The sequence below is a fragment of the Pelecanus crispus genome, chromosome 2, assembly GCF_030463565.1.
Source record: "Pelecanus crispus isolate bPelCri1 chromosome 2, bPelCri1.pri, whole genome shotgun sequence".
NCBI classification, from domain to species: domain Eukaryota; kingdom Metazoa; phylum Chordata; class Aves; order Pelecaniformes; family Pelecanidae; genus Pelecanus; species Pelecanus crispus.
Window position 1 is genome coordinate 46,059,018 of NC_134644.1, and position 26,828 is coordinate 46,085,845.

Below are 26,828 nucleotides of genomic sequence, written 5' to 3' on the forward strand. Positions count from 1 at the left end.
ACGGAAGAGATGGGGCAAGACTCCAGAGCACCAGAGCCCCATGAGTGTGTGCCCTCCTGCAGCCAGGGACCTTTTATCTGTTAGGACAGGCAAAGAGCTGCCTTCTCTCCTGCTCTGCTGCATACCTTCCAGCATTTTGAAGCTTCAGGTCATTGCATTTCCTTAAACCCAACTAGGTTCAGGAGGAAGGGGGTGAGAAATAGAGCTGTGATGGCTGGTGGTGGTGACAGGGCTGCTGGAAGACTATGAGACAGTGTGAGAGAATGGAAAGGGTTTCCTTCTTTATAAAAATAAAATCTTTATCTGTGCACATACACATGGATAATAATGAAAATCGCTATTTATGTGTTTATTTTTCAGGTTACGGTTTTGTAGATTTTGACAGTCCGGCAGCAGCACAGAAAGCAGTAGCATCTCTCAAAGCAAATGGCGTGCAGGCGCAGATGGCAAAGGTAAGAGCAACCACGTTATTACAGGATTGTCTGAGCGCTAGGTTAAATTTCCAAGAGTTTGTTTTGCTCCAGTTTTTCTTAAGGGTTTGGATTGCTTATTCCAATGTTTCCTTCATTCTTTGGCTCCAGCGCCTTATGCATCCTATGGTTTGTCTGCGTTCTTGAGACCTGTGTCTCATGCGATGGGTTCTGCTCTGATAGTCTCTCTGCCCCTCTCTCTGGAGAGGTTTGTAAGATGGAGAGCGCTGGAGTGGCAGGGCGGTTGGAAATGCCTTTGTGCTGGCTGCAGTGAGAAAGAATTGCCTTTCCTTCACCTCGGAGTTGTCTTCATTTAGTTCCTTTGCCTTGGAGTAGTTATTCTTTTCTGACGTGCCTGGTGGGCTTCTCTGAAAGAGTGATTGACTGAACATAAGGAAGGTTTGTTTGATCTGCCTTGGTTTGGCTTCTCCTGTCTTTTTATTTTGAGGATGTAAATGGAAGTGTAGCAGGCTGCTGAAGAATAGTTGCTGGAGGTTGTCTGGAGGTGACTGGTGTCTGGAGGCTGCAGGAGCCATGCCGTACATCTCGTAGCAAGCACAGTGAGCTCAGATACTCTGGTCCTGGTGTTGTCCTTTGTCCCCAAGCAAAGGGGCTGATGGGGAGACAGGGGTTATAGTAAGTGACCGTCATGTGCTCCGGCTGTTGCCTCTCTGAAGGCATAATCATGTGTCTTTGGGCTCTAGACTGTGTCAGCCAGCAACAATAGCTGTTGCTTAGTACTTTAAAAATGCCTTGCCCTAGAATCACAAAAAGCCCTTAATATTGCCTGATTTAGTCTCTGCAGAAATGATGTCAGCCTAGAATCTCAAAGTGTAAAAACAAACAGGTAATTACAAAACCAGAGGCAAATCAACTAATAAAGAATCACCACATTTGAAGATTCCCATTTAAAGGAATGCTGGTGATCTAAACCTTTGTTTTTCAACAATATTACCCTAAACCCACTTTTTTTTTTTTAAGGGAAAAAAAAATTCGTGGTGGTAAATGAGATTCTTTTGCCTTCTACTGAATTACACTCACTGTGCCTTAAAGTAACTGCATGTCATCCATGTATTCCTGTTTAACAATGCCCCACAATGCAAGCTATGCTGTTTTATTGGCTCTTAGTTTTTATTGACATGTGGCGATAAAAAATACTTGCTTCAAATGGGTAAAAGATGGCAAGCTGAAGAATGTGAACACCTACTAAGGACTGTGCTATTTTATTTCTCAAATATACTGCATCTCCTTGTTAAAATATAGGCAATTTGACTCATTAGTCAAGCTGTGAAAAAGAAACCAAAGACAGGAGATATGTTTTGTCCTACTGGCTGATATCAAATAGCCATTTCTGGGGAGGAGTAAATCTCTAACTACATAACTCTGTAAAGGTGTAGATTTAAAATTAGAGATTTAAAGATAGAATTGAAAGATAAATCTATATTTGGTATTCTCAGGATTCAGAACAATGAACAAGTTCAGCACTTACATGCATAGAAATACCAGAACAGAAGGTGACTTAAAATACTGTATTGGATTGTCCAGTATTTTGGGGGCCAAAAGCAAAGTCTGATGCTTTTGGAGTGCAAAGGGCTGTACCAGCCACTGAGGTTTATTTTCTGGGGGATCTGTGGTGGGAGTAGTTTTTTGCCCTGCGTGATTTTGAGGAGGCTGGTGTGTACAATTTTGTTTGCATAAGGCTGACTGTATTTTTATTATTTAGCCATGGTGCCTGGAATCCCAGATAGGTTCTTTTTAGTGTGTTTGATAGTTCAAGATAAATATACAACTGACTTTTCCAATCTCTGGAAAAAATCAAAGTATTTAGAAAAACGGGGATTCAAAGGAAATTGAGATGACTCTACACAAAGTACCTCACATTACTGAGAAGGCAGGAGCCTGGGAAAGCAAATCTATCTGGAGAAACATGTTAATTCTTGCACATGTTGGAAGCCAAGTTGCATAACAGGACTGAAAGACGACGTTACCTGCCAGTGTCTGAATTAACAGTGAGGGCTCAGAAGAGGTTTGAAGAAACAGGCAGAAGAAAAATTTAGTCTCCGCTTCTGGAAGTTTATCCAGAGCAGTTTTCTTTCAAGAACTCCTTTAAATAGTGGTGAACAGTCGCTATCAACTGCAATCAAAGAAAAAAGAGTACGTGTGAAGAAATTACATAAACCTTTTGCATGCCATACTTTCAAAAAATGCAGTCAGTGTCCTGTATCTTTTGTTCTGCATTGCAAAGCGGTGAAACTGCCCCGTGTAGAGGCCCAGGAGAAGACTGTGTAACCTGGGTTCAGCAAAGGTCAAAAATCTCAGTCTAGTTGTCGATGCTTTTCAATAAAGGTGAAAGAGACGTCGGCCAGCTTTTGCTATGTGCTGGCCTTCCCCAGTAGCAAGAGAAAGTATGCTGAAGTGTCGGTATAGTCTGTGATGTTTTCCTGGAGAGAAATCTTGCTCGGAAAGAGAAGTTCTTTCTCAGTTTTAACACAATATAATTTTTCTCATAGAAATCCAGGAATCTTCTTTGAAAAACAAAAAGCAGAACTGAACCCCGACCCGTGTTGGCTAGCAGAAGTATCTTGTGGATACTTGAGTAAAATATACTCATTTTATCGATGCTTAAATACAGCCACCTCCCTCATTTTTATAGCATTTGGACACCTTTTTGGCTGATTTTGTTTCAGAGTGCTGCCTCTGGAAGAAGGTTAAACTCTGGTGGATCGATGCTCCAAGTCCCATCACTGTTGGAAAACTTGTTCTGTCGAGGTTAATACATCCCGTAACCCTGCGCAGGGAAAAACATCATTAAATGTGTCTGAATCTCTCTTTTTGTTCTCTTGGATGCTGTTCAGCCTGGTCTAAAGTGGTCGGGAGAGGATTCGGCTGAGGGAGAGGAACAGCAGTATTATGCCTGCAGAAGTAGTGGTGGCAGCTGGGAGGTGAGGTCTCATGGGCCCATGGACGACTGCCCGCTTGGTGGGACAAGGACCCTCACAGCCTCCCACCCATGTTGTATCTGCGTGAGGCTCTCGTACACACGTGTGTTGTCACCTTGCCTCTTTAGCATTTCCCTCACACTGGTACCCAAAGCAGAAATTTTGACTACTGCCACTGTCCTATGTCCAATTAAGCTCATCAAATTTGTCCATCATTTTCAAAAGTGCTTATTAACAATTTCATTTATTGAGAAGAATTAATGCTGTGGAGCTGCTGAGTGATGGTTTCTCAGCTGGCCTGGCTTACTTTACTATGTGCTTCCTGCTTGCCTTTGGAAATAACTCAGACGTGCAGATTCGTTTGTAGTGCCTGCTTGTCCAGGCTCGTAGAGTCCAGGTGGTTTTTTGTTTCTGTTTTCCTACTAAAACTGGCACAACTGATATGCCACTGGATAATCTCACAGGAATTATTGATTTGTTTGTCTCTCTGTGCTAGAGACTACACAAACATGACACAGAAAAGGCAATGCTTATATGCATGGTTTATATATCACTTTGGGATTTTCCATCTACTCCTTTCCTGCATTTTCTACAAAAATGTTATAGACAGAACATGGAAAATCAATAAGGAGACTCTTAGTAATATGGGAGTTGGCTCAGACAAGTAGGCAAGGAAGCTAGTTACACATGAAAAACATATCAATGTTCTAATAAAATCTGTAGCCCCATCTATTCTTGGGAGTTGCAATAGTCTTTCACCCAGATTTACGTATTCATGAGGACACTTCTTAATCTGCTTTATATGTAAACTTTTAATGATGCTGAGGAGTCTAAATCACCTGAAGAATCCATAGAAGTCTGTTGTCTCAATAAATTTGAGTGTCTCAACTTGTGTCAGCCTGAAGTTGGTGGACTGTGCAATCAGTTTACACCTTCACGGACATTTTGGGGTCCTCTCTACCATCTTTTATTTCCAGCTCTAATCTACTGTAAGGTTGTGTAAAGTGGAAGATCAGGCAAAGGTAGGTTCTTGTAGAGAGCATATAATAGCTTCTTTAATATCTAGCAGCCCATCAAGAGTGTTGAAACAAACAGATGCACCAAGGAAGTGTTTTCAGTCCTGCTGTTATTCCAAGTGCATTTATAAGGATTAAAAAAAGTATTTGATGATGCGTGTCTTCTCTGGGTTTTCCTTTTGTATGTATAATGCATTTAGACATTCTCAGCACCTGTGTGAGAAATGTGGACACTGAAGAAATATTTAATTAGCATTGGCAGTTGGCTAAATCCGAGGAACAGTTCTCGACTACTCTGCCGCAGTAATTGCCATCCAAAGGGTACACTGAAGGACGTGGTTCTGAAAAAGGACCGTGCCAATGGGCTCTGATGTGTTTTGCTTGACAAGGGAATTACGGAATGTGATTCTCCTTCTTGTGTGATATTTTTCTCATCTCTCCATCATGCAGAAGCTTAAATACCATCTAGGTGAAACATAAAAGGGAGCTGTTTCCCACAGAACAGAGCCAAGCATAAGAGCTTCTGAAGAGGAACCGAGAGCTGGTTGCTCTATAGTTAAATAGACAGTTTTTCTCCAAGGACCAAGGAAAAGGAAATCCCACAGAAGAATCTTATTTATTTTCCAGGCTTTTGCGTAGGTTTCAGGAATTGCTCTGGTATGAGTCAGCTGACCAAATAAGTCCATTCTGCCTGCTCATTTTTCAGCTTCATTTTTTCTTCTTTTTAAATGACTTCCCTTTTTTCTCTGTCATATACCAATACTCTAAAGGGCTGTTCCTTAAAATGGAAACTGCAGAAAATCGAAAGACTCTCCAGTGAAAGCCCTTCTTCCTAATATTTTTTTTAATCTAGATTGTTAATGGAAAATTTTAATTCTCTGTATTTTGCAGTTTAAAAGTTCATGAAAAGATTTCATAAAAACGCTGTCCTTACAAAATATGAAATTGCGGCCTATACACTGAACATCTGATACACTGAATCCCACAGTTGTTTTCTTAATTGATGATTGAAATGTCTGCAAATTTCAGCTAACCAAACTGCAGGATACTGGTTGGTTGCATTTTTGGACAATATTTGTAGATAACAGCCTTATTGACTGAGTTAAGTTTCCTTCTGATACCAAAGCAGGATGCTAGGATTTTTAGGGTTCAATATTGAAATTGTCAGGCTTCATTTTAATCCCGTTCTTTAATTCCTGTGCCCCCTCTCCCTCCCCACCCCCCCAGCAAACTGTTCTATGAAGTCAAATGTTTGTATTGGCTCTTTAAAATTATTTTCTTCGTTTGCTGCTAAAGCAGGAATTGGTGACTCTGGATACCCTGGTGTGTTCAGCAATGTAGGAGAAGCAGAGAACTGGGCTCTGCTGACGCTGGCCACCTTCCACGTCATTTCCGAATGAATTGCACAGCCAGGCGGGGGCTGCTGCTTCACCAGTTGTCAGAGACGTTTGGCACAACCGTGTGTATGCGTGTGGAGCATCCTGCAGTGAACGCTCCTCTTATCTGCCTAAAACGTTAACTATCTCTCCCTGTGTTTATGCACAGTGCGTACTGACTGACCTGAATCGATAACGATCCTGGGTTAAATGGCAATGAAAAACTATAGCTGGGAGGAAGTGAAAGGTGGTTCAGTTTACATTTGTACATTACAGGTGCCAGTGTCTCTCTCCTTTGATTTCTTTTACCAATTCAACCATATCAAAGGAGTCCTGCAGAAGCAATAACCACAAGTGCAACAGTTTCATATAGTGCCGCTTGTCAAAGCCATGCCATCCTCTTCCTCTCTTGCCTGTTTACCTGTGTTGTTTTGCATAAACTGTCTTTCACGCTTGTAATGGGGAATCGTAGTTTCCCAGCTGGAGCTGGCCCTTAAATGCAGGTTTTGTAAATACAGGATATTTTTTCATTCCTTAAAGGATAGTGATTGATGAAGTAAAGGCATTGAAGAGATACTAAATTATTTCTTTATATTAGGTCTTATCACAGAATATCTTAGGAAGGTGTGCCTTTCCAAACGTGGAAGTTTTTTTTAACAGATGAAACACTCTCTAAATTCAGGATTCAGATCACATATGTGCTATAGCAGAGTGCTAACCTTTGATTTTAGAAGATCTGCAGTAGCAGATGATTGTGTCTTATGAGCTTCCTAGACAATCAAGACTAAAGCAGTGAGCAGCTTTGTAAGAAACAGCTAACGTGATGGATTGGGGTGATAGCAAAGATACATGACCCTAATGGAAAGACTTCATAGCCTCATCTAGTCTGGAAAATTTCATGCTTCTACCTGAGAATGATATGGTAGCCAATATGAAATGAGCTTATGATCCTGTTCCTACTTTTAGATGCACATTCACAAGCCAACATAGAATGCATTAGCTGGAGCCATTCTTGAACATCAAGTAATCATGGGGATATTCTAATCCAACTGTCCTTTCACACTACTCCTAAAAACATGTAGGTCTGTATGAAAGGGGGTGTGCATCGGCAGTGCTTTGTACCACACCTGCCAAATTTATACACGGAAATTTCTTTAGGGTTTTCAGAAGTGCTTAATGTAGTGTAATTCTTCTCTCTGGAAGTGAATGGGACTTTACTGTTGATTAATGGAGAGGAATTAGGTCAGTGCTATGTTCCTTTGTTCCCAAAAATCTTAGCTCAGCACCTTTCTTAACCACTAAGTTAGCTTAGAAAAATCTTACGGCACATATAATCATGTTTATTCTCTAGCTATCACCTCAAATAGACCTTGCCATGGTATTTTACTTCACTTTTAAAGTGCTGCTTTAGTTTCTAGATTGACTTGAATTTTTTCATTCTGTAACTCCATCTAAGATTAAAACATTCCTCTGCCTTTGAAAATTGCAATGTAAATAATCAGTAAATGTATCCACCTCCATGCTACTAATGCCCTGCACCACAGAACAGATGCTGATAAGTGAAAGATGTAGCCAACTTTTAGGCTGGAGAATAGTGGAATTACTGGGTTCTTTTCGGGTTATGAACTTCAGCCAAACAAGAATTGGCCTTTTTTCATAAATACACATTGTTCTTGACTTTCCTCTGACTTGGAACACATTTGAATTGGTAATAATACAGCTGAAATCCACAGAGCTTTGGCAATTTAAGCTGGAGAGAAGAATGGGGCTCCCTATCTTTAGCACTCACATAGCTATACATCTTGGAAGCTCTTACGCACTCTTTGCAAACCCTTTATGTTTGTAGAACAGGAAATCTGAGTCCTGCAAATGAGTTAAACACTGGAGTCAGATTAATTCTTTTTTCCCTCCACACTCAGGAAACTCCAAACGCCCCACAGAGGAGTTATCCAACCACAACTATGCAGCTTGGGAATCTGCAGCTCAGACTGAGAGAAACTATGTTCTAAATTCAGTAAGCACATCTTTACTCACCAGGAAAAACCCAGTGCACTCTGAAATGATCAAAAAACTGTGGTTTTAGAAAATATCACTGTGGTAGAAAATGGACGTAGGCTTCCTTTCAGTGACATATCATTTAATCATGTTCTTCTGTAGTTCAGCATGAGGACGATGCTTTTGTAAGGTGAGAAACAAAAAATCATTGTACCTAGCGTGCTTCCTCGAGAGGAGGAGGAGATGATTCACATGACCACCAGTGGGAGGATATGTGCATGCTTTTTGGGGTACCACTTAGCTGGATGGAGACACAGATTGAACAAAGCAATGCAATTTGTGTGAAAATCAGGCCACTTTAAGATTATTTTGTTTGATTTGGAAAGCAGGTGTGCAAACTTCAGTAGCATTTCTTCTGAGTTGATGTGAGTGCCTGTATAGCAGTTCATCAGCCTGGAAATACACAGGTGCATATTCTGCCAGTAAACACAAATCTCCTACTAATATGCATAGATATTCCCTGTGCACATATGCATCCCCCTCTGAATATCTAAATGTTACTGTATTAGTGAATACTCTGCTTGTTATTTCCTTATTAACGAATGTCTCCCATTCAGCCGACATGTCTGAGTGGTTTGGCTGTAATCTAAATAAATTTAGGTTTAGATGCAATTTTGTTGACTAATGAATGAATGATAATTTTTGTCGCTGGGAAAAAACCCTCTATTTTTCCATTGTATAAAATTATCAGATTAGGCTCTCCTCATGATACATGCAAAAAACTGAGTCATGATGGCAGTTCATTGAATTTTTCAGTCCTTGGACTTCCCTTTATGTATTTGTGCTCAGAAAGGGAGGTTATGATGATATGAAGGGTTGAATTCTATTTGCAGTCACATTAGACTAACTTTGATGTGATCAAAATAAATGTAAGCGATACAAGAATGTAAAACTGGCCATATCAGGCCAGAACAAAGGTTGCCCTGACATCAGATTGTCTTTCTGATACTGCGCTATAGCACTTGCCACCAGAGGAGTACAAGAATCAGGCAAGCATCTGAGGATACTTCCCCAGAGTGCTCTCCTAGCTTCCAGCAATTTGGGGTTTCCTGAGCTTGTATTGAATAGCCTTCGGTAGAACTGCCTCACCACTCCCAAATAAAGAATTTATCCTGCCTTTTTTGCATGCAAAATTTTGGCAGCACAACATCCATCCATAAGAAATTCTTTAGTTTAACTATATGTTCTTTGAAGAACCATCTCCTTTGCTTGCTCTAGATCTACAATGTTGATTTCATTGATTGCCTGCTAATTCTTGTCATGGAAGAGACAGAAGGCTCTTGTTGCCTATGACTCTTTTTCACACCACTTATGATTTTATAAAATGTAATCACAGCTTCCCTTAATCCCTCTTCTTCTTCCACTTTTAAGAAAGATATGCCAGGATGTGCATACGTAAATAAGGATGCGGTTCTTAGAAGCTAGGAACAGTTGCTAAGTAATGAAGCATGGTGAAGTGTTTTTGTAATACAAGAGCACAGCTGATAGAAGCTTAGAGGGTCATTTTATATCAATATGCTGGACATGAGTTGAGTATTGCTAATGCTGTGTAGTGCTGCAGCCTGGGAAATGGGAAAATGGACAAACATTGGAAGGGTACGTTTGGCTGATATCGGATATTTTGTAAGGTGTACCTCATTTTGTACAAGGATAAATGCACATAGCTGATTAAACCTAGGAAGATAAATTTTTTAAATAAGAACTGTCAGCTTTAGAAAAATGTACCCCAGAAATAATTGAAGTGTTAAAAAAAAGTAACGTAACTATTCCTTTAAAATAGCAAGTGAAGAAAGTACAACCCCAAGTATGGGAACGTATTTTCAATTGTTGTTGTGCCAAAAGGAAATACCACCCCCCAAAAACCCACATCTGCGTATAAATAAGGCATTATAAATGCCTGCCTTAAACTCTGAGATTGTTTGATCTCAGCTTTCCTTAAATCTTAGATCAAATTAGCGTCTGTCATATTGCTGAACAAGACCTGAAACTATTGTCACTGGTGGATCAATGTCTGGCCAATTCTGTCAGCAGACTTGAGGACATTACCTTTGCCAGGGACTACTGTAAGTACCCCTGTGCATTTTATCTTGCACTCACTGCTTGGGCATGATGTTACCAGCAACGCTGCAGCACATGCCTTCATATCTAAAAGGAGGAAAGGACTGCAGCAGATCTCATGCTGTGCAGATGAATCCTTATTTAGGAAGGATGTATATTAATGATGTTCTGCTTTCCCTAGTGCTCATGGAGGAAAATGACCTTTTTGTGAGACATAGTCCAAAATGGTGACACATGGGAGAACTTAGGGACCCTAAATTGCCAGTTTCTCTAGCTGTGTAAGCAGAAGGAGTCTTTGTTTGATTCCCAGGAAACCTATATTAGGTAATGTCCTGGGGATCTCTGGGACGTTTATATCTACTAAAGACACCCCTTACACCGCAGTAATGAAGGTACAACAGTTACTTCCTGTACTAAGTCTCATAATTTTGTGGTCTCAAAAACTATGGACAACAATGAAAACTTTGATGATAGCAGCTGTAAATACATTTTTGTAGCTGGAAAAGTTGGACCTCCCCTGGCTGCACGCAGAATTAGAATGGGTATAATATTTGATAGGAGGTATATTTTTCCCATGTTAGAAGGGATATAACTTTGCTTATCTGGGTGCAGTAAGTAACAAAAGCGGGGTGTGTTTGGTAATAACCACTCGTCAGTCATCTGCAATCTTGATATTTTTATCAAGATTCAAAAAGGAAAAGAAATAATGAAGAAAGGGAGTATGAGATGTTTCATTTCTAAAGTCAGAAAATTTTGGAGTTGGGATAGTTAAGGCTTGGTGCTGGAAAGCTTGACTTTGAATTCCTCAGAACGAGTGGACATAGCTTTCTGTGAGTTGTCACTGAAGTCTGTGCCGCGGACTTCATTTCTTCATGCAGTTAAATCATTCTTGATTCTTGAATCTGCAGCTGGTAGGTAAAGAAAGAGAAGATGCCTTGAAGAAAGGCTTGCCCATCTTCAAAGGTACCTTTGCCACTTTACTATCCCACTCAGTTAATAACATGATGCTGTTTCAGTGCAGTATCACAGTTCTGTCTCTCTGTATATGGACATACTTTTTTAGTATGTGCATGCATAGTTGATAAGTATTCAAGTAACTATATTTATATAAATGTATGCACACATTTATAGATGATTATTTAGAAATATTCTTGAGAAAATTTTGTAATGTAATGCAATTCTCATGAGTAGCAAAAAGTATTACAGTGGTATTTTTATGGTATGTACTGCCGGAGTGCAACTATTTACTAGTAATTCTTTGAAGCACTGGGAATAAAATGCTGCGTGTTTTTTAGGAATGTGCTGTAGAAATAGGAAGGAAATTGGAGGTAAATTAAATCTTGGTCACATTCAGCCAGTATTTTTTCCATCTGTCAGCAAAAACTGGCAAAAACCAAAACAACAACAAAATTGTAAAGTCTGAGATGAGATTTAGTGATTTACTGTCTGCTTTAACTGTGCCTATGGCTTGAGGTAGAGCTACACAGCCTCAGGGTTTCCCAGATATTTCCATAACTTATTTGTCCATTTTGCATAAAAGGTTATGATCCCACCATTTATCTAAAAATTTTCCTAGTCACCTACTCCAATTATAGCTTGTTATTGAAAACCAGGACTATCATTTAAATGGCTGTGTTGCTTTATTATAGCGACACAGCATAAAGCAGCATGTGGAGTCAGTGCAGGGAGGGTCTTTGCAGTGTCTTAACTTGCAAAAAAATCTTTTCCCTTGCTCAAAAACTGTTCATGAGTGAAAGGTCACCTCTTGCTAATAGCACGACCTAATTCACATCAGACCGCCTTCTCAATGTACAGCGCATTTCAAATGGTAATATCATGGGTTTGGTAAAGGAGCTAGAACCACTCCAAACCTGGTGGACATCTGGCTGTAATGGGGTTGCAGGGGTCTCGCTGCCTTGCCCTTTCTCCTGGGGCTGCTGGGCCTACGGTAATGGAAACGTTTCCCTCTCAGAATAGACATTTCATTAGCTGAAATGTGTAATGGCTTACTTTTTGTACGATCATTCTACTAATTCTTCTTGAACTCAGGCTTTCTATGTGAAAAAGGAGTGTTGGATACAGACTCTGCTTTGCTTTGCCTGAAGTTTAAATAAATGGTTTCATCTTGCATGATTGCGCTGTTGCATGCTATTCACTTCTCTTGAGTGTATAAGTAATTTCCAGGTTGGCTTATGGGAGTACATTGAAGAGGCTGGACATTTTACATCAGTGAGTAATTAGGTTAGTTAGCAGGGTACCTCTCTGCACTCCTCTAGTGACTGTTGTACTGGCTCTCTTTGATGGCAAGACATCTGGGAAGCCTGGTGCAGGCTTATCTAAAGGACATGGTCTGACAAAGTAGCAACTCAGGCACTTTCCTCTTGGGAGCATCATCTAGTACCTTATCCTTTATACTGGATTTTACTAAAGGTTTCTCCATTTCTTTGGTCAGAGGTCTTTTGAATTTGTAGTAACCGAGACGTGAAACACTTCATACTGTGACAAAAACCTCTCATAAAACACAGCCCTCTTATGTCACCTGGTCCTAACAGTCCATAGATCAGCTCAGGCATTGAGTGATACCTGTAAATACTATTTATTACCTCTTTGCTGGTATTTCTTTGATAACCCCTTATGTGTTAGTCTTTCACTTAATATTTTGGAAATTTTTCATAGTGATCTTTCCCTTCACAAGTGCCTTTCCTTCTGTAATGTCCCCCTTTGTTCCCATGCAAATGCATTCCTTTCATTTCAGTCTTTTCCACCTCTGTTGATCCACATGAAACATTTGTAAAGCAGAATGAAATCCTATTTGCATCCTTCCTTTTGCTATTGTAAATACGCCACATTCTTTTTAGGGTATTCCTACACACTTAACACCATCCTGTTGCAGTACATGAATTTTGGATCTGAGCTGGCTGGATGTTGCGTAAGGCAGGCAAATTCTCTCTTGTAGGAGAGACCAATTCTTCTTGTGATATTCCACTGATCAATAGCCCTTTTCTATATTTTTTCCACTTCCAATCCGTCTTTCTTGAATGTGGTTGAGCAGAGCTGTACACTGTTCTTCAGAGAGGGTCTTTGCAGTGCCGTAGTACCATCTCTCAGTTGGGCAGTACATTGCCTAGTATGATTTTTTTACTACTTTTTAGTCAATTGATGAGCACCTTAGATTTTGCAGCAGAAACTCTTATTTTTAGCAAGTGTATAAACTGCATTATTCTGCATGTTGAACTGTTAAATTTCATTTCCTCTCTTAAAGTTAAATCTCAGAATGCTTTACCAGGTTTTGAGTCAAATGCAGATGTTATATTTTATAAGTGCAAGCTTTAAAATGACCCTCTAAGTGTTTGCAAATGTTCACAGCTAGAGTTCTATTCTTTGGCTTGTCTTTACTCATTATATCAACTGGTTGGCTGTTGTTTAACACCCTAAATGTGACAGCTCAGTGTCTTGAGTTGTGCTAGAAAAGTCTTGAATGGTGTCCTAGACCTTAATTTCTAGCTGTGTATAATTCCAAAAATATAGTAAGCTAAATAGGAGATACAGAAAGGAAGTTAAATTTATGTGTTTCTAAACTTTAAATGTTGTCTAAAATGCTGCATTTCACAAATAAAAGTGGAAATGAGAAAATGCCAGTAGAGGGTACATGAGTTTCCAACAGATTAAATCTTGGTATTTTTGCACTAAGGAACATTTACTTCAATTGTGATAAAATCGCACATGCTTTAAGAAATGAGGATTAGGTTCCATGGGGTTGGCAGTTTTTATTACCTTTAAGATTATTTTAAAAAACAACCCACCAACAACTTTGTATTATCTATGCAGGTATTTCACTGCTAAAAAGTTTTAACATGAAGATAGAATGGTGAGAAATATAGGCCCGAGTTATAGATCTGTAAGAAGCAAATGGATATTTTACTACTTCTCCTTTCATGTTTTTGGTTGTTTGGGATTTTTTTATTAGTATTACTGTTCACAGAAATACTGTGTAGAGAAAAACCTTGAGACATGCAAAACATCCTTACTAAGAGAATGGTCTCCCCTATTCATATTGGCACTCGAGAGATGCACTCTTGAGATATATTTGTGTCCAATATTTGTTTCAGACAACTATGAAATCTTGCTGTCCCAATATAAATATCCAGATGACAGATAGATGTACAAGTATTTTTCAGGGAATCTTGGTTTTATTTTTCAATCTTAGTGGCATGGAGCAAGATTTTATTCTGGAAGAATTTAGGAACGAGGGGTCAGATTTGTCTTTAAAACTCAAGTCCCAGCTAGAGGAAAATATCCTTATTAAATCATTCCACAAAATTCTTGTGTCTGTCAGTGGGGGCCCTGCATGCCTACTGTGGATAGTTTGAAGCCCAAAGGCAAAGCTGAGATAACACAATCATGCCCAGAGGTCAGCTTGGCTCGTCAAGCTGGAACCAAAATCTGAGAGTCTGGCCTTCTGGGCAACTCCCAAATTGTCAGCCACAGTCAGCGATGTGCGCTTTGGCCCGCTGAATCCACGAACCATCTCCTCCCTCACAAATCTGAAGAGTTGAAAGGAGGTGCAACTGAGGCGTGTTGGGACCTAAATCTTAGGTAAGGCTCCAGCAGTTTCCTCAACATCCACTTTTGAAAGAGGATTGCATCTGATTTGTATAAGCACTGTACATTAAGGCAAATATTTCAGCTGTTCTAAGACAGCATAGGGTTTCCAAAAACAGTCTTAACAAAGCAGAAACCCTCAATTAATCTGCTTGCTGCAAATTAGAGGCCGATAGCTTCGTACAGACTGCAGAGTTTAAAAAAGAAGCCTTGTTAAACCAAAGCTGGCCATCCAGCACCCTGTCAGACCATTGCTGTGTGCTAAGTCCTGTGTTGTTCAAGCTGAAACAGAAGCACCAAGAACGTTACTAACTTCTACCGCTCACTTTAAGTGTAAAGATTTTATTTCTAGATGGTGAATGACAGATCGGATCAGGGAGCAACTGTGAAAAGGTGTAAAGGTTCTGACACACCAACAAATTATTTCAAAGTAATAAATTGGTGGTTTATCCTTCCTTTAGCGACAGATAAACTACCTCAAATTGCTGCATGCATTTTCAGGAAAAAATACACATGTAGATGGTTTCTGAAAAGTGGCTGATGTGCAATACCCTGTTCTTAGACCAAAGTCGTGCAATATGCAGGCGTTTAATTTTAGTCGTCTGTGATGAGTAGGCCGCGTCCTGGCTGAATACTGTGAATGAGTAAATAAGTAATTTAGTAAATAAGTGATTTAGGTTAAAAGGTATTGCATTTCTTTAACAGATGTATTTTCTGTTCTCCATTACTTCAGCACCAACTCTGTGCATAGCTCTGTAGATGGTACAAATTAAAATCCAGTGCTTGCAATGAATAAAATACCATAGGAGAAAATAGTGGGATGCCTTGGTCAGAAGTTGATTCCAGACATTATGTATCTTTTCTGCTCACGTGTATGTGCATGCTTTCCTGCCTCGCGCATGTGCATTCAGGGAGAGAGAGATGAAAAGGTCGGATGCCAGTTATGCATATGATCTTTGTTCATCTTGCTGTGCTGATGAAGTTTTGCTGATTGAACGTAAATATGACTTCACTCTTCCACAGCATGTACATCAAAGAGAACATTATTATAGAGAAGACAGACATTTGTCGGTACGATGGAAGTAATACTGGATGTGCAGTACTGTTTAGAGGTGGTGCATGGTGGTGTCTGGATATATTTGCATCTCAATGAGCTGAGCATTTCTTTTCATACAGCTTTGATTTACCTCGATTGCTACAAGTTTTTATTCCTCCTGGGATTTGGGGAACCATATTCCCAGGATGCACTCATCTTCCCTTCACATACTGTCTGCCACCTTCAGTCGGTGCCGCCAGATAAGTATATGTAATAAAGATCTTTTACATCAGAGCTGGTTACTATGCTGTCAAGCCCGTTACTGTGTTCTGGGCCTCAGGAGGAGCAATGAGTGATGAGTACAGCATTTATTTAAGTAGTACTTCTTTTTTATGTTAAGTATTGACTGTATCTGAACCTGCTTCAGCATTATTAATGTTTATGAGAATGATTGGATGATAATGCGTAGTTCCATTTTTTTTGTTTTAGAATTGTTTTGAGAGCATTGATTTTCCTTTTATCTTCTTGACTCCAAAGAGCCTCAGTAGCCCATTAACTGGCTTCCTAAAGATCTGTGTCACACTCCCTCACTCAGTGGGTTTGTAGATTGCTGTTGGATATTTCACATATGTCCAGATGCTCCATTTGCTACACGTGTCACTTAATGTGGGTCATCTTAGCAAAAACATTTCTTGGCCTAGCTTTTCTCTTGGTTGCACCAAGTTGCACTTTAAAGTGAAGTCACAGTAAATCAATTTAAATCTCGATATAGTGCTGATGTATCTTACAGGGTAGTCAGAGCTTTAGCACTCCAGGAAAATAATGTAGAAAAACATTTGGGAAACAAAATTTTTAAATCAAAATATGAATGCATCGGTGAGCCTCTTGTGCTGCACATGATAAGCTTTTGCTTTGAATTAGTACAAGATTGTTTTCAAATAGTCATTCACTGAAGTTTTCTTTCCTATATTCTGCAAACTATACAAAACTTTCTGAACTATTTCAGCATTGGAAAAGAGGACACTATCATTTGTTGGTCATTGTTATTTAGATTGCAGTACCTTCCAAGGAGTGCTAGACACTTACCAAAGTTGGAGGAAGGTCCGTCCCCTCCCCTAAGAACTGTATGATTTAAAAAGGCAAAAGCAAATACACAACAAGGTAGTAGCAGAGTTGTTTGTGTTCTCTTCTAATGAGAAGCAGAACTATCCCTGCTGTCTTCGCTTTTTCATTCCCTTTTCTCATTTCAGTGAGGGATTTCCTGTTTCAATTCTTACTGTACTCAGATTTTGTATGTTTGAGTCTTATGATGTTAAGTATGTTTCCCTTCAGTGGAGCATCTCCAATATTTCCCTTTTCCTTCCCTCACCAATTCACTGGGACAATCTTATCCTTCTGACATACCTAATGGGATTTGTCAAGTCCTTGGTGTAGCCGTGTTTTATTTCCATGAGTAATGAGATACTGTGGTAGGGCATCTTGTCCTGCCCTAAACGAGACATGCCAAGCCAAACATGAAATGGAATGCCAAACGTTATGTCCTATATGTTTGTCAAGTGTGTGATCTATTTTTTAGAGACCCAACTCGGTACACTGAAATATTTTACTACTTGTGAACTTTAGCTTCTGTTAATATGATTGAAGCAACTGGAAATGGAAATTGTCAGGGCAATTTAACAAAGAGAGCCTGTAAAACTCATTACATCCCAGGTAGTAAAATCACTTTGGAAGGCACATTCTTCAAACTTGAGTTTTATTCAGTAAACTGCATTGGTGCCTGACCTTTTAAGAGCTTTCCCTTCCTTGGGAGGGAGGAGGGGGAAAGGCCCTGTTGTTCAGAGCTACCTATCTTAAATTATAAACAGCAGCCAGACTTGACTCTGTGCTTTAGATCACACGGGATGACAGAGTGTGTGACTGCTCCAAACAGACAGTTAAATGGCCAGCTATTTAGATAAGTTTGATGTGTATTTCATGTAATTGTATACTCCATAAAGCAGTAAAAAGCCAATGTTGTGTGCTGGCTGTATTTTAGCACAAAGTAAATCAAAGTACCAATTGCAAGTTTGTAATTCAACTTAATCTTTTCAAGACCTGATGCTTTTAAGAAGCTTTGGATTGATACTACTTAGTGGATGTGTGAGGGTTAAAGTTACTTTTGGGAAAAAAAGTCCTGTTATATCTATATCTGATTTTCTTAGCAAGTTAAATTAGCTTGTGGAGAGCTCTCCAGGACCATGGCTGCGTTTCTCCTGTACTGCAGTGTAATCATGCCCCTAAGTCTGCCTCCCTCTGCACTGTCTCCACACTGGTGTAAATGACTGGCTTTTCCTGCTAAGGTTGTGAATGAGCTGTCAATCTAGTCTAGGTAGCAAATTTAAGCATAATTTTTTTCTAGTTGTAAATCTTTTATTCTTCCAATCATGTGTCACAAATTTTGATTAGTGGAATACATGAAAAGCAAATGTGTGATGGGCTGCGTCTCGACCAGTTTGTTATTTCTGTGGTTTTCCATTTTCCAGCATCTTAGCAATTATGAGCTGTAGAGATTGCATTTTCTTGTAGCTGTCCTCTGCCTGGCTTATGGGCACAAGTCAGGTTGCTCATTAGCAAGCCCGCACACCTGGGGTTTAGTCCAGCAACCTTTGACGTAGATGGAAAGCCTCCCACATATTTATGAGGTGTCAGATCGGACATTTAGTGCACTTGTGGCATTACAAGATTTTGTTTAATTACATGATAAGGCTTTTGCCTTATCTGCGCAGTTTGTGAGATAGTATTACTTATGGGAAGTATGTTAGAGCTGATTGTGGGAAACTTTGAAAAGAGAGACTGTTTGCCTGCTCTGCAATTTTCATGTTGTTTCATGTATTTTTTTGCCTTTGGTGCTATGCATTTTTTATTTCTCCTAGATCTGTCACCATCTTATCTAGAGGTTTCCTGAACATGTTTACTGGAAAGTCGATAAAAGACATAAGTAAAAATAAAAGAAGGTTGAGAAAGGATTGAGAGTGAGGAATAGAAACTTAAGAAAAGGAAACTTTTGAAAAGAAGAACTGATATAAAAAAGAAATAAACACTTTTTCTTTCTGGTTTACTATAGGCAGAAGAACTTTCAAATGCATAAATAATACCGAGTGCTTCATGCAGAGAGAATAGTCAGGTCCTTAGGTGACAGATAAAAAGCTATGTAAATTCACAGCACTCTCAGTAAGATTCCTCCTTGTGTACGTAATCCACAAAAAGTTTGCCAGCGTAAAGAAATGGTGGGAGATGGTTATGCATAGAGGTAATTGAACTCTGCAGTAGTTTTTTTTCCACCAAGCAGTACTGATCTTTGTGTATAAATTGTTTCACATCAAGTGGAAGCTGGTAATAGCCCAGATGTAGAGCCTAAGATGATTCCTCTTTGAAAATTTGGCCTTTTTGCATCCAGAAAAGAAATGCTCCTTGCTTTCCAACAGGTAGAATTTATTCCATTATTCCTATATATCTGTAGCATTTCCTATTCCCTGTTTAAATTCCCATTTCCAGCATGTGGCAGCGCCTTAGGATTGTAGCATAGAAAAGAGAGCAATTATAGAAGAAACATTAATCTTTCTGAAGATGCTAGGATATAAATGATCCACTGTTCTGTGGAACAGGAATGCAGATGAACCTTTGATTATAGATATACGTGGCATGTGTTATGATTTTCTTTCATAAATTTTCTCTTTATTTTGCAGAAAACAGAAATAGGGGTAGTTGGGAATATGATCTGTTCCATTAATCAGCTTGCAAACTGTCTGCTGGAAGAATACTGCCTTAGTATCTTTCTTTAGTGCCTGGGTGTTAATGTCCACCATTTAAAAAAATACTTAAAATACAACACGGTGTGTTTACTATCTGTAGCCAGGTAACCTATAGCTATTACTGAGGTAGGGAGTAGTTTTGAAAGTTTACATTTCTGTAAGGAAGATTGATGTTCAGTCAAGGGATTCTATTTGATGATGAAACAAAGTATTTATTTAAATAGATGGCTTCCCTTCATTTATTAGAGTTGCTTATTTCATACAAAGCAGAGTTTTCCAAAAGTCTTGCTCTAGAACCAGCTACAAACTACCTGTGGTTTCTGCAAACTGCACTCAGGGGCTCATAAAAATAATCATGAATTGTTTTACCTTAGTCAAACATTTTTAACCAGCAGTATTTGTCCTGTCATTTCTGAAATGTCAGATTTTAAGGCTAATTATTTCATCTTTGAAAATAACAGTTAATGCTGTGTAAATACTCATTTCAGAAATCACCCCCTCCCTGCATGCTCCTCTACTTGAAATGCAGGTCAAATGTTGAAGAGAAGAAGGGGAAAAAGGAAGAAGAAAAGATTGCATTTTGGAAACAGCACTGTGATTGAATATTAAATCTCATTCTGTATTTATATACTTTGTCGCTATTTTCTCTGCTTTTGCAATGCTACAGTTACATTTTAATTCCTAGTCTTTTTTTGCCCATTTGCATTCTCTCATGTGCTGTCTTCACTATCATCTTCTGCTTAAATGCTTTATTGTTGGTAGCAACTGAATTATGAATCATTTACAAGTCATGTCTGAATGGGCTTAGCAAGAAAACCGTTCCATCTTTGTAAGAGGTTCTATGAGAAATTGAAACTCAAACCCTAGTTCAGCAACATATTTTAAAATATGCTGCAATTGTAGTATTGTAATTGATCATATTTTTGTTCAGGGGAAGTTGAGCTTAACTATGTTTAAAATGAAGCATATGAACTGCTCAGCAAGCTTTTCTGTCTTTAGCTCAACTCTCTTCTAACTGCAGCTCTCTGATTTTCAGTTCACTGGGAGCATGGGCAGAATGAGCTCCTGGGGAAATCCCTACAAAATTACCCCATAAACACAGCCCCCTTCTGACGAAAAGGACTGAGGCTGCCATTGGAGCACAGTCATATGCAGTGAGCTTAGTCAGTGCATTGGATATGAGGTTTCCAATAAACTGTGTTAGCTTGAGTAGCAGTTTTGGATGGTGGCTTCTGGTTCATTACATGTAAGCCAGAGCTGGTCACAGCCTTGCCTATGTGTTTAGACTGACTGTGGTTCCTCCACAACTTGGGTGAGAGAAAATATATTAGATTGTATTTGGTTTAACTACCTGGAGTAACAGGAAAAGATAGATTTTAGAAAGAGGGTGAAGTAAATCCCATTTACCTAAGGCATCTAGTACCCAGCATAAAGTAAAATGGCACAAACCTCAATTCTTGGAAAATTTTTCCCAGGTAAATGGTAGGAATGTTTAAAGGCGTAAGACTCAGACCTGTTTGTCTTCAAATGGCATGACTGTGTGTGTTGGAAAGCAAATGCAGGTGTTTGATACATACACCATTTTGCTGGTAATCTGAAACTATCAGTAGCAAACTGAAATTATGCATAGATTTATTGTGGAAATGATAAGTAGTCACAAGGAGAATACCTACAGTGACTCCCTGACGTGATTTCCCTTCATAGATTTCATCAAAAAAAGAAATGTTGGCAGGAAGCATGATCCCCTGTTAAGCTATTTGGTTTTATTAACAAATCACTCATATTTTTATGTTAGTCACTGGGTGTATTTCTTTTGTCCTAGTGCTTATTCTTCCAAGTCACGGAATAATTCCAGGATATGATTAATTGCCAGTAATTCTCACCAATTTTAGTGGGATTTGAAAGCTTTCAGTTCTTTGCAAGATACTGTGTAGAGTGAAAATATGTCCTCTGTATAGGCATGTGTATATGGGAGGCTAGAGCTGTATTTGATAGAAGTAAACATTATTGAGCACATTATGTATAATGTTATTGAATATAAATCTGTTTTCTGTACCACACTTGCTAGTTTGAATTACTCTTCTTTCTTTTTCTCAGTATTGCTCATATTTTTTTTTTCTGAAATTAGGTATAAACCCAAGCAGCAAGAAAGACACATTGAGAAAATACAACAACTAGGTGCATTTTTGTAGGCCTCTGCCTTCTTTTCACGCAGTGGTATGTAAAGGATTTGTTCAAATTTTAAGCTACACAAAGATGAAGAATTCAACACAGAGAAAGGACATTCAGGAAGCCTCACAGTGAACAGTGACACCTAGAAAGCATACTGGTGCTTTCTAGGGACTTGGAGAAAAGAAAATATGTTTTGCCTCATTGCAATAGCGAGCAGTGACACTCTTCTCATTTCTTACAAAAATTGCTAAATTTCTCCAAAAATATTTTCAGTGACAGAGAGAAGGTACTTAATAAATAATCTTGGCTTGATTTTACAATTAATTAATCCAATAACTGCTTCTGGAGTAACAGTATTTTGAGTAAAATGTTGCTCAGCATTAAGGCAGCTTAACTGGCTACATGGTGTATCTGCATCATGCTCGCTACTTTTCTGATGGAGCTTTCCCTCTCTGAAACATGGCAGTGTTAGGGTCTGAGTAAGCCAGAGGAGTTTCTGCCTGGTAGGGTATACTTGATACAAACAGACACTGTGCAAAGCAGGGCTTACCATAGTGCTGGCTTAAAATATTCAGCCTGTAGTTTTCTGGGGAAAATTTCCAAACTGGTAACTGCATCATATTTTTTCTCAAAACGCTATTTGTTTTCTGTAAACAAAGAGCGGCTTTTGTATAGGTAGTTGAAAGTACAAAGGGGTCTCTTGGCAAACCATTAATCTTGCTTATAATTGCTAGTCAGCATTGTAGTTCTTTTCCATAAATTAGAAGAGGAGGAGAGTTAGCCAAACGTTTCGTTTTTCCTGCGGCAGGGAGCAAGAAGAGCGCTGATTGTCAGGGGCAAGGACCCCATTTGATACTTGTATTAATGTATAATACATTATGCATTACTTAATAGTGGGAAAGGGAAGGGCAGAGCCAGATGGGGAGGAAAAGAAGAAGAATTAACTCGTTTTGTGTACTTCATTAGAAAGGCAGAAGACAGGCTTAAGTCCTCCCTGGCCTCCACAGGTTAAATGGTTGCCACTTTCCTTCTGCTCATTGGTAATGGTACAAACACCCGTGTTTCCCTCATGCTGTGTTTCTTGTGGGCGTTGCGTACGTGCGCGTGCGTCAATCAGAAAGTGAGCGGCCCCGGTCTCACGCCGCAGGGCGAGGACTGCGAGGAGCGAAGCTCTGGCCTGATCCAGAGGAGATCTTCTATAAATGTCACCACTGAAAAAGGCGGTTGACGTCTCTCCTCCTCCTTGAGGATGTTCATCTAATTATTGTTTTCTCAGGGGCACGACTGTGTCTCACCAAGGTGCAGCTCATGGTATGGGGTGGAAGCTGAGGGACCTTCAAAGAGAAGACTCTCTTCTTACTCCTCCCTGTGTCTGGATGCAGAGCTGTTATTTTATTCATTCAGAGGGAGTGTCTGAGTTTTCCCAGTCTGACAGTCCAGGTGGGGAAGGAGGAGACTGCCGCCCTTCCTGCCCTGCTCGTTCAGGGGCAGGCTGCTTGCTCGCGGGCTCCGAGTGGGTACAGAGCAACCGCTGGGCTCCCCGCACCCTGGCGCCCGACGAGCATCACGCGGGCGGAGGGACGAACTTCTCTGCCCCGCCTTGTGCCTCTGTAGTTTGTTCCTAACTTTCCATAACAGAAAGCTCTTAATTAGCCACCTTCTAAGGGCTCTGAGCCTGACTCTGCTACTCATGAAGAGCTCTTTAGGCGAGTCAAGTGTGGGGTGTTCTCCTGTTCTGCGTTACAACGCAGCTTGTCAGCTTAGAGATTTCACACGCTGGTATGGCAAATACTTTTCTTTCTCTGTGTCCCAGGACTATTACTGTTACAAAGTGCTTTAAATGTATTTTAAACACACAAAAGGCAAAATGCTTGTCCAGAAGAGCTTGCACAGTGCTGGTGCTTGTGGATTAATTACGTACAGCGTGCAGCTATACTGCGCTAGCGGCTTTTAATACTGAAGCGTTCAGCATTCTCCTGTGATAAAGGCTGGCATATTGCCTGCTTCCTTATATGTTTCTGGATAGAGCACGATGATATTGAGGATGTGACCAAGAAAGCATGCAGCGCCAAACAATCACAGTGTTACTTTGCATGCCAAGCAGTAAGGTGTTCCTGACATGAGGTTTTTCCCTTTCCAAACCTTTATCTGCCGTGCCTAGATTGAAACCTATTCTGGGAGTTTCCTTCTGTTTTATTTTTAAACTGTCTGTCAAAGTCCAATGCTTAACTACCATAATAGAAAAAATAAACAACAGCAATAACTCTCAAAAATTAATGGACTTTATACGGGAAGTTGCATATGCAAATTTCCAGTGTTACTCAGACCTTTTAATAGACTACACAAAATTCCTCTGTAGCAAAAAAGCAAAAAGTGTTTCTCATGCCACCTGCCTTCTGGCCAGTAGCACTATCACATTCCTGTACAGTAAAATTTCCCAAGTTCCTCTCTGGTTGAATGCCTGTGCAAAGATGTATGCAGCACGGGTACTGCAAAACGGTACCCCAAAATTCCTGAAAGCACGGGAGGCCACATTTTGTGTAGGAGCAGAAATGCTGGTTGTCTTATCCCCCTGATAACCTTCTCAAGGGCCACTGAAGTGGCAATCCTCCATCCCCAGTTTGAAAACTTCTGCTCTCAAGGCTAGGGATTAGCTCCAGCTTCCTGGTATACAAAATAAAGGTACTGGTCATCTTTAGTTCCCATGTAGCATAGAAACCTGGTTGCATGAAGACAAGTATAAAGACAATGTTTGTTGACAGAGGAGTTAATATTCTAAATAATGTTAATAAAAACATAAAAAGCAGAAAAATATGAACATGGGATGGAAGGAGAGTTCAGTGCTTGGAAAATACTATTTGCATACAGCTCAGATCACTGGTGTTATTTCTGTTCATGTATGCTCCTGAATTCTCTTTCCCATTTTATTCTGTTTTGTTTGGATTTTGCTGGTTAGTTTTCAAGATGAAGTATGTGAAGAAAGACCAAACAGTTAGAGAATCAGGATTAGTGGCAGAGAGTGAGCGAACCATTTGATAACATGAACAGGTTCTAGCTTGTTTGTTCCTAGATTGGAGAGCCCTCCATGAAATTTCTGTTTCCCATATGGGTACTCATAGGCTGAGATCAAGTCACCTCTAAACCATCTCTTTGATGAGTTAAATAAATTGATCATCTTGCCTCTCACACTGTGAAGCAAATGCTTGGATCCTTTCATCATTCTTCTTGCTTTTTCCCCTGCAACTGCTCTATTTTTTGTGAGTCCTCCTTAGTGTGGAAATGAGAACTTGGACCTCACAGTTTCTGTATTGCGAGCACTTAGAGCCAAAGGCAGAGACAGTGTTGTACTTGCCCGTGCTGTATCTTCCCTTCATCACGTTAGCCTCTTGGAGCAGCGTTACACTAGGAATTCATGTTCATCTTATCATTTAGCGTGACCTTGAGACTTTGTCGGAGGCAAAGCTCAGGGTCGAGCTCACCACCTAGAAAAATGTTCTTTATTTCTTATTCCTCGATGAAAGCCTGTCTGCTTTTTAAATAGCACATTTTTTGGTTATGGTGATGCACAAGAGAGCACATTGATGTCAACTTTTAAATCAGTTTGATCTGGAGCTCTAGTGAGAATAAATAGTTTCGCTACTTCCGCTGAAACCAAGGAGTAATGGTGTATCTGAAAAAAAAAAAAAGAGCAACCCTTTGGGATGCAGGTGAAATGGGAAAAGGATCATACATAGGAATGGTTTGGGTTTGTGTGGGGTTTTTTAAACCAATCATTAATTCTAATAGCCTAACTTGGAATATTAGTTTCAAAAGTCAGAGTTTTGGCATTATTTAAGATAGTTGTTTTGTGTTCCCATGTTTATATAACAGACCTCATGTAACTGAGTATAGAGGGGGGGGGAAAGAAAATCCTTTGATCCTTCAGCAAAATGTTTTTATGTAAGTAGCCTTCTCCTGGTGAGCTCTGGAAGTCTGGACAGATCATTGTCCATCTGTTTTTACAACTTTCTGTGATCACCATCCAGCAAATGCTGTTTAATCTACAGAGAATAAACACTTCCAGAGTTGACAATGTGCTTCCCAGGTGCCGAGGGGGAGGATCACGCAGCCAGGCCATTTGCTGAAATGTAGGAAAATAGTCATCCAGAGAAAACAAATATCCACGGAGACTTTAGGGAAGAATCCCGTCTCTTTCATTTTCCTTCCTTTTTAGAAACCAGAGACTCTTTTGGAAGGAAATATAAAGGTATTGGTAACTCGTCTTGTGCTGGATGGGCCAGTGCAGAAGGAGGGAGAGATGCCAACAACCTTTAGCATCAGTAGCTCCTTTTTTTGAGATTCAGGGAGCGCAAAGGAAACGTGTAAATGTTTGTGCAGAAGGCTAATGAAGCAAATTCCTATAGCTGCGTTTCCATTTGGAGCACTGTTGGTTGCTGGAAGAGGGGCCGGAGGCCCAGCGCTGCAGCGTGGCAGCGAGCCGCTGGTGTCTGCATCCTGTCATGGCAAGGAGGCGTAGCGGCGCTGGGCCGCTGCCCGCGTTTGTGCCGTAACCTAGCGTCCCCTCCAAAAAGTTACGCAGCTAGCAGATAACTAGCCCTCGTTACTGTTCATCCCAAGTACTGTGCCTGTCCAGGCTACATGCAGATTACAAATTCTGTACTGGCTTTCTCACCCCAGGAGAAGCTTGCAGGGCCTAGGCTCCCTGGCGCAGGCTGTGAGCGTTGTACGGATGTTTTTATGTTACGGTAACAACAAGGCACATGCCGCCGTTGCTGGTTCTGGCCTAGCTACAGCAGTGCTAGCTTCTTTGTGTCTCGCTCTCAGTTGTACGTTTTGTGCGCCTTTCTTAGTGTTTATGTTTCTATTCAGAGGGTTTTCCTTCATGGAAATCCAAAGGGCATTGCAGAACCGATGCACCAAACTTCCTGCAGTGTAACACCCTGCTTCAAATACTCTCTGCTTCTGAAACACCAAAGTTAGTTTGAATATCCAGGATTCTTTCCTTATCTTTCTTAACAGTTCCTCACTCTGAAGTATGCAGGACCCTTTATTTCTAGAGGGTTTATTCACAAAAATGTTCAGGAGACCTCAGTCCCAGTCCTTTTTTTGTGAAATTTCTGGGGGAGTCTTTCTCTAAGTAAACGGTTAGTAAGATAGATGATATGTGATGAGCCTACCTTCAGGGCCAAACTCGCTTCTCTGTCTCCCTGACATCCTTCCATCAAAAGCATCAATCACCTGTGTGCAGCAGGGTTGCTGAAGGGGGAACAGGAGAGGGAGTAAAGCAACTTGGCTTCTCAGCTGCTTCTTTGT

At 40.1% G+C, this 26,828-nt stretch overlaps 1 protein-coding gene across 5 annotated transcripts in view; it reads left to right on the plus strand.

Annotated features, from left to right (window-relative positions):
- Positions 1-26,828, plus strand: part of RBMS3 (RNA binding motif single stranded interacting protein 3) — a 723,803-nt gene that overhangs the window by 465,096 nt on the left and 231,879 nt on the right. For all 5 annotated transcript variants that reach the window (XM_075705237.1, XM_075705238.1, XM_075705241.1 and 2 more), the window contains one exon: positions 361-452. In XM_075705237.1, coding sequence (XP_075561352.1) covers positions 361-452 — 92 coding nt within the window. The remainder of the gene's footprint in view (positions 1-360; positions 453-26,828) is intronic.